The following is a 6627-nucleotide window of genomic DNA, read 5'->3' on the forward strand; positions in this document are numbered from 1 at the left end:
TATGTATTTGTGGTTACTGTATTAGTAAAGAGCCGTTTTATTAACAGTTATATGGTGTGGTGGTCCTCACTACATATGAACTTTAATATGAGGGGTTTGCAGCATGGTGGTGGCACTGTGCAGCTCCTCTCTGCTCCTGCACGGCTGCAGCTGCACTGATGCTCTCTGCGGTTTGCTGCTAATGACAATCAAGAATAAATATTAATAATTGGATTCTCGGTGACAACGCAAAGATCCGCCTCGTGTTTCTTTCGGTGAAAAAAAACCGGCAGGTCGAAGACTTCATCAGAGTTTCTCCGTTAGGATGTCGTCATCTGAAAATGCTGCGTCACATGAAGGTATGCCGATTATTGTGATTAAATCAAAGTGATAAGTGTAAGCTCCTGTCCATGTGATAATATAATAATATTAAATATATCATACATGTATAAAATCTAGTCCATAACACTTAAATCTGACCAATGTGTTAGACATTACTTGTGGGAAATAATTATAAAATGATAATAAATGATATAAATGTGCTGTGTCATATTTGCCACAGCCTCTGAAGCATCACCCCCTACAGCAGAGGCTGATGAACCACTGAGGATTGTTTTGTTGGGGAGGACCGGGACAGGCAGAAGCTCCTCAGGCAACACCATCCTGGGCAGGTCCACCTTCTGGGTCGACGTCTCCCCATCTTCCGTCACCAAACAGTGCCAGAGAGAGACTCTGACAGTAGACGGGCGGGGTATCTCTGTGATCGACACCCCGGGTTTCTTCCACACGCACCTGTCCCCCGAGGAGGTCCTGGCAGAGGTGGGACGGTGTGTTGTCCTGTCTTCTCCGGGACCCCACGCCTTCTTGGTGACCCTGCAGCCTGGCAGGTTCACCCAAGAGGAGAAGGAAACCTTAGAGTGGATCAAGGCTATGTTTGGGCCCGGAGCCACAAGGTTTACTATGGTGCTGTTCACCTGGGGAGACCAACTGCAGGGCAAAAGTATCGAGGACTTCTTGAAAGAGAGCGATGAGCTGTCGGAGTTTGTCAGCAGCTGCCTTGGGGGGTATCACGTCTTTGATAACAGTGAACAGAACAGGACAACGGAGTGCCCACAACAGGTCACGCAGCTCCTGAAGAAGATAGACAAGATCGTGGCAGACAACGGAGGCGGCTGCTATAGCAACGAGATGTTCAAGGAGGCTGAGAGGGCCATCAGAGAGGCACAAGAGAGGATTCTGGAAGAAAGAGGACACAAGGTGGAGTTCCTTCAGAAACTGGCTGAAGACAAACAGGAGCAGGGAGGAGAGTTAGAGAAGGGGAGGAGGGAAGACGAGGAGAGACAGAGGAGGGAGGAAGAAGAGGCGAGGAAAAGGGCGGAGAGGCTTTTCTGGTCCGAATTGGTGACGGCTATGGGGAGAGGTGCAGCAGAGGGGGCAGGGATCATGGGCAAGGACAAAGGGGAAGGGAAAGTTGTGAAGAAGGTGAAGGTGGTGGAGAAGGCAGCAGCTCTGGCGGCATCGCCGCTCTCCGTGCGTTCGGCTGCAAGAATGGTGGAGGGAGCTGTGAGAGAAGGAAGTAAGGTGTTCTACAAACACAGGAAAACCTTCCTGCGCTGAGGGACACTTGACTCTGACTGTGTTCAATGAGGTGTGGTGGATTAAAGAAAGTCACTTCACAGTGTTCATACATCTGATGCTATCAACCTCTGTTTAATGTCAGCACTATTGCGCAGACCATACTGCTAAGTAGGAATGTGTGTGTGTGTGTTTGGGCGTGTCTGTGTGTGAAAGGTAAACATCCTGGTGCCCATGTGCACCTGTAACAAAGAACACAGCCACGCCTTCGAGTGGAGAGAATCCACATGTTCTAATAAAACGTCATGCCATGGGGTGCAATTCAACAAAGTGTCAAATCATTTTACAACACAGACTCCATCGCCATTTTCCAATTTTTTTTTTATATCTGACACAACAAGACAGTTTGGTCAAGGAAGCAACCAACATTGCAGCAGATTTGTCTTTCATTCTTTGGCTTCATTTAAGACAAAATGTTTAGCTCTTTTTTTTTTCTCCCCCCCCTCTTATGAAGAAATATGTTGAAATATAAAAGACGACGATAAAGATGAAATACAAAAACATACATACACGGACATACTTGGCATAAAGGAAAGCCGCTGAGCTATTCGGGGAGTGTCTAACATGACAGAACTAAAAAGAAAGACCAAAAGGTGATCGTGAAGAGAGAAGAGTGGAAACTGAAACTAAGTACATCTACCTGAGTGCTGTGCGTAACAGCTACAGCCAGACTCATGTACACTTTTGCAGATTTGATTTTCTAACAGTCTTCAGAGCGGACGTCTGTCTCAGAGCCGAAAAGAGAATGTGAATACAAATACTCAGTTTACTCACTAGTTTGAATTTAAAAGTTCCACGTGACACACATCAGGGACACTTTTCCAGTGTCACATTTGCATCTTATGAAGAAAAACCCAAACATGCACACGCGCACACACACACACACACACACACACACACACACACACAGACTCACACTTACTCAAAGTACCCATCAGACAGAAAATCATATCTGGAGGTACACTCATTTTGGCCTACAGAATGATGTCCGACCATTAGTCCCATTGCTAAATACATGTACAGTTGAAGGGCAAGGTCTGTGTTCAGATGCTGAACTGTAGCAGGCACCGGCGGGGTGTGCTGAATGGCACAGGCGTGTGGTTTTAAACAGGCATCGGCAGGGTCATGTTTCCTTTTCCTCGGAGCACTGCACACAGGATGAAAGGAAGAGAGGCTGTTTACCATCTGAGATATCACCACCCAACCCAATTCACCCACACTCTTTGCTTAAACCGTGCCAAGAAGGACATCCTCCTTAACTGGAAGAGCAGGTGTAGCTCCGCTCGGTTTGTTTTATATCATCATGTCTCCTGCTGATCTTTACTCACCCCTTGTGGCGTAAAGGTAGAAGAAATCGCAGTAGAAAATGGTCTGCACCACGCCGGACACCACGGCGATCTGGTCGAAGAAGCCCTCCGTGTGGTAACGCCACACCCAGTTGGCTATGTAGAGAGCTCGGTAGAGGCCAAGGAAGAACAGGTAGTGGGTGGTGATGGACTCTGCCTCGCCGGTCTTTGTGATCATAAAGAGCTGCGGCATTATGGCCACCGCCTCCAGGAAGATGGAGAAGGTCCACAGGATCTGGATGGAAGAGGGAGACACACGAGTTCTTAAACTGAACTTAAGCCTGACTTAAGCAAATTCACCCCAGAGTCTGTCTTGAGTGCTCGTTTACCTCCATCGGAGTGAAAGCGTAGTTTTCCAGGAATGACAGCCCAATGACTGGCACCAACAGGAACTCAATGCGAAACGTGTCGTTCTCGGAGTCGTACATTTTCCTGAAGCGCATGTAGATGAGGTACACGGTGGCGTAGGACAGAGCCAGGAACACCACCTGAAAGCAGAAGAGTCGATCGATTATTGGCCATTGAAGTCTGTTGATTTGCAGGTGACTGCTTCACATAGTTACCGTGTGTGCGTACACGACAACGGACTGAGCTGATGTGTGCAACATTTGGAAAACTAGTTCAAGTCGTGCAAGGCTCGTCTAACTCTCTCTTTCCTTTTGGTTTGTTGGGAGACACACTCTTACCTTCATGACCGTGTTGTAGGCTGATATGTAGACCGTGAACAAGTCAAGGTATCTGGTGGTGAAGACAAGTGCAAACAGCACTTGAGACTTCCCAGAGATGCCTGCAGGGACAAAAAAAAAAGTTAATCAACCTAGGAGAAAGGAGATAGGAGAAGACAGAGCTGTGTGATTTAATACAGTGCTGCAGATTGTGTTTGCTTTAAGGATGCAGGCTTGCTGTGTAAAAGGTGGAGCAGGCAGCAGATTGCATTGTTGCCACGTCGCTTCCACTTCTGCAGAACTACTCAACACAATGCAAAATAAAATAAAAAAACACACATGTACACGCATGTATCCATGCATATCACACTTTTAAATCATTGCATGTTGGTTTATGAGTGAGTTAAAGTTGCAGGTGATGTGAAGTGTCAGCCTTACCAGCGCAGGATTTGGACCTCCAGATCTTCAACAACAGGATGATGATAGCCACCAGATGTGACACATCACCCGCCAGACGAAACACGTTCATGTTGTTTATTTTCCGCTTTGGTAACAACAACAAAATAAAAATAAAAATGGGGGACACAACTTCTTGCAGGGCCTGACACGTCCGCAGCAGACAGGGAAGAGTTCAACCACCAGAAGATGAAGAAAGAGGCGGACTCGCTGCGTGTGGAGGCCGAAAAACAAGAAGGAGTTCACGGATAAGTCGGTGAAGTCTGAGTCGGTGTGGATGTTTTCGCTGGTTCGTTATCTAAAGGCCGAGAGGTGAACAACTGTGATGCCCACTCAGTGTCTCAGCTGTGGGGCAGAGGAGGTGACGTGGCTGACAGCGTGCGTGAAGCTCACTAAAGTAACGAGAGTATCCTGTTCCGGTTCTCGCTTTTCAAAATAAAAGTCGCACTAGTCAACAGTATGTGTTCTGTTATGACCATATATATAACTCTGACTCCTCTCATGATTTGTCTTGTCACATTATCACGCGATTCAATAGTTATTTTTCTTATTTTTAAATGTTTTATTTTGAAGGTGAAAGCCCACATTTCCTGTCGTTGGCTGTGTTTGGTTAACTTGACTGCAAACCCAGTGTGTTTGCACAGCAGATGGCGACATGCTGCAGGCAATAAGTAAAGTAGAGCAGCATTCTTTCAAAAACTTTGTCTGTTTTCCTGCATCAGATAGATTTATTAGGAAATTATAAGAGAAAAATTCAAAGTTTACTATTTTATTTCCCAGCCCTTAAGGTCTAAAGGCTGTTGCACACTGTTAGGAATTAAATTCATGGGAGAAGAACTGATTTTATGTGTTATCATTTTTGCAGGTTTATTTCATATCTTGTATCTGAGGTATGCAACAAACACAACAGGGGACACTGCAGTTCACAGTCAGCATCCTATCCCATCCCCAAGCCACAGGGTTGGTGTTTGCATAGACTCAAAGATTTATGTATTTTTAAATTCAAATTAAAGAGTTCTCCTCTGCGCTTTGCCTGAGCCTTATCCACCTTGCACTCTCATCCTTCTTGTTTTAAGTCTTCTCCATCTGTGCGACGAGCTGTTTCTCTTCGTAATGCTCTCATTTAAATGAGCGAACAGAAAAGTTTTTGATGAATGCAGATAGAGTAATATGTCACATGTCGCACGTTTGCCTCCGCCACTTTGTAAAGCTCATCTGAATCTTATCCCAAAATCCTTTCATCCAGTGTGGGCTTGTAGCGTGTTTTAAAATACTCTCCACCCTCTCCTTCTTCACTGCCCAAACCTAAAACCATTCGCCCTTCCTATCTCGACTTCACCTCCTCATTCATCCTCCTCCTTGATCCACAAATTGGTGCTGAACACGGGCATCACACACATCCTTCACCCCCCCTGCATCCTACTTTCATGTTTGATGCAGTAGAGTCAGCACAGGGGCATCCGAGATTACAGGAGGAAATGCTTTCAGCCTACTTGGAGAGCATCAGTGGTGGTGCAGAGAAGTGAGGGGGCACCGTACTCCAACAGAGAACACACAGCTTATACAGCCCTGAAGCATCCAGCACAGAGCCTAGTCCCCTTTACTGCCACTAGATTGTTCAAGTTGAGTATCAGCCTCAAGCACAAGTGTTCATGTTTCATGAAATCTGACAGTAAGAGTGATAAATGAACAACGAAGAGAGAAGAAAGAAGAAGAACCAGACAGTTATATACAAAATATAAAACAGAATTATGCTTTCTAAGTCTCTAGTGGGTGATTTATTCCAGACAAACGCACTGTAGAGGACATCAGAGCTGACCCATACATAGACACCTATAATGAGCGTGTGCTGAGCAAAAGGTTATGGGAACTAATCTGACACCCAGAACTGATTAGTAGCTATTTATACATACACATGCACAGTCCGGTCTATCTGCTTGGTCATCTCCTCCTCAGATGACGGACTGTGTGACTGTCTGATCTCTTTTTTTCTCCCAGCGTACGCAGCTCATCTTTTTTTTTACTGTAATGGTACCCGGTGATTTAGTGTCTGACTCTGTTCAAAACCACCAACGCTCACATGCTTGAAGGCTCCCCTCAGCTGTGAGCACTGACACTGTAGCTGGTAAAGGCTGTGATTATCTTTAAAATGAGGTTTAATTAATAGTTATAATCATTTTGACAGTCGTGTAGGGACAAATTAACCACCTGCAGCTTCCTTTTAAAGCATGTGCATCATCACCGTTTTCCAAGCTTATATATTCTCCTCATGCCTTAAATGATCTCTATGACTTTTATACATTTGTATTATATTTATTGCTATTTAGGAGTTACATTTCACCAGAATTGGACCTGAAACCAAAGTCAGGATAAAGATAAATCTCTTAACACATATTTTCCACATTAAATAACTCAAGAAATCATTCAGAGAAATAGTAAATAAAGTTACCATACTTCTCTGTTCTGGGTCTACTGTTTAGATTGGCTGACCAATACTAAACAACTGTAGCCGTCATTCACATTTAGATCTTTTTTGATGGTCTGAC

The 6627-nt window shown here is 45.0% G+C and overlaps 2 protein-coding genes across 2 annotated transcripts; one reads left to right on the forward strand and one right to left on the reverse strand.

Moving 5' to 3' along the window:
- The first annotated feature begins 50 nt into the window (after positions 1-50).
- On the forward strand, positions 51-1865 carry LOC104932721 (GTPase IMAP family member 7). The gene is made up of 2 exons (XM_019278280.2): positions 51-338; positions 542-1865. Exons 1-2 carry the CDS (start codon positions 305-307, stop codon positions 1594-1596), a joined length of 1089 nt encoding a protein of 362 aa, XP_019133825.2. The 5' UTR covers positions 51-304; the 3' UTR covers positions 1597-1865.
- A 52-nt stretch (positions 1866-1917) lies between these two features.
- Positions 1918-4507, reverse strand: kdelr3 (KDEL endoplasmic reticulum protein retention receptor 3). Its single transcript, XM_010748018.3, has 5 exons — positions 4064-4507; positions 3647-3747; positions 3290-3448; positions 2943-3195; positions 1918-2761 (listed from the first exon to the last, which is right to left on the reverse strand). The coding sequence occupies exons 1-5, from the start codon at positions 4152-4154 to the stop codon at positions 2718-2720; spliced, it is 648 nt and encodes a 215-aa protein (XP_010746320.1). The 5' UTR covers positions 4155-4507; the 3' UTR covers positions 1918-2717.
- Between the last annotated feature and the right edge of the window lie 2120 nt (positions 4508-6627).

The sequence above is a fragment of the Larimichthys crocea genome, chromosome XII (assembly GCF_000972845.2).
Source record: "Larimichthys crocea isolate SSNF chromosome XII, L_crocea_2.0, whole genome shotgun sequence".
NCBI classification, from domain to species: domain Eukaryota; kingdom Metazoa; phylum Chordata; class Actinopteri; family Sciaenidae; genus Larimichthys; species Larimichthys crocea.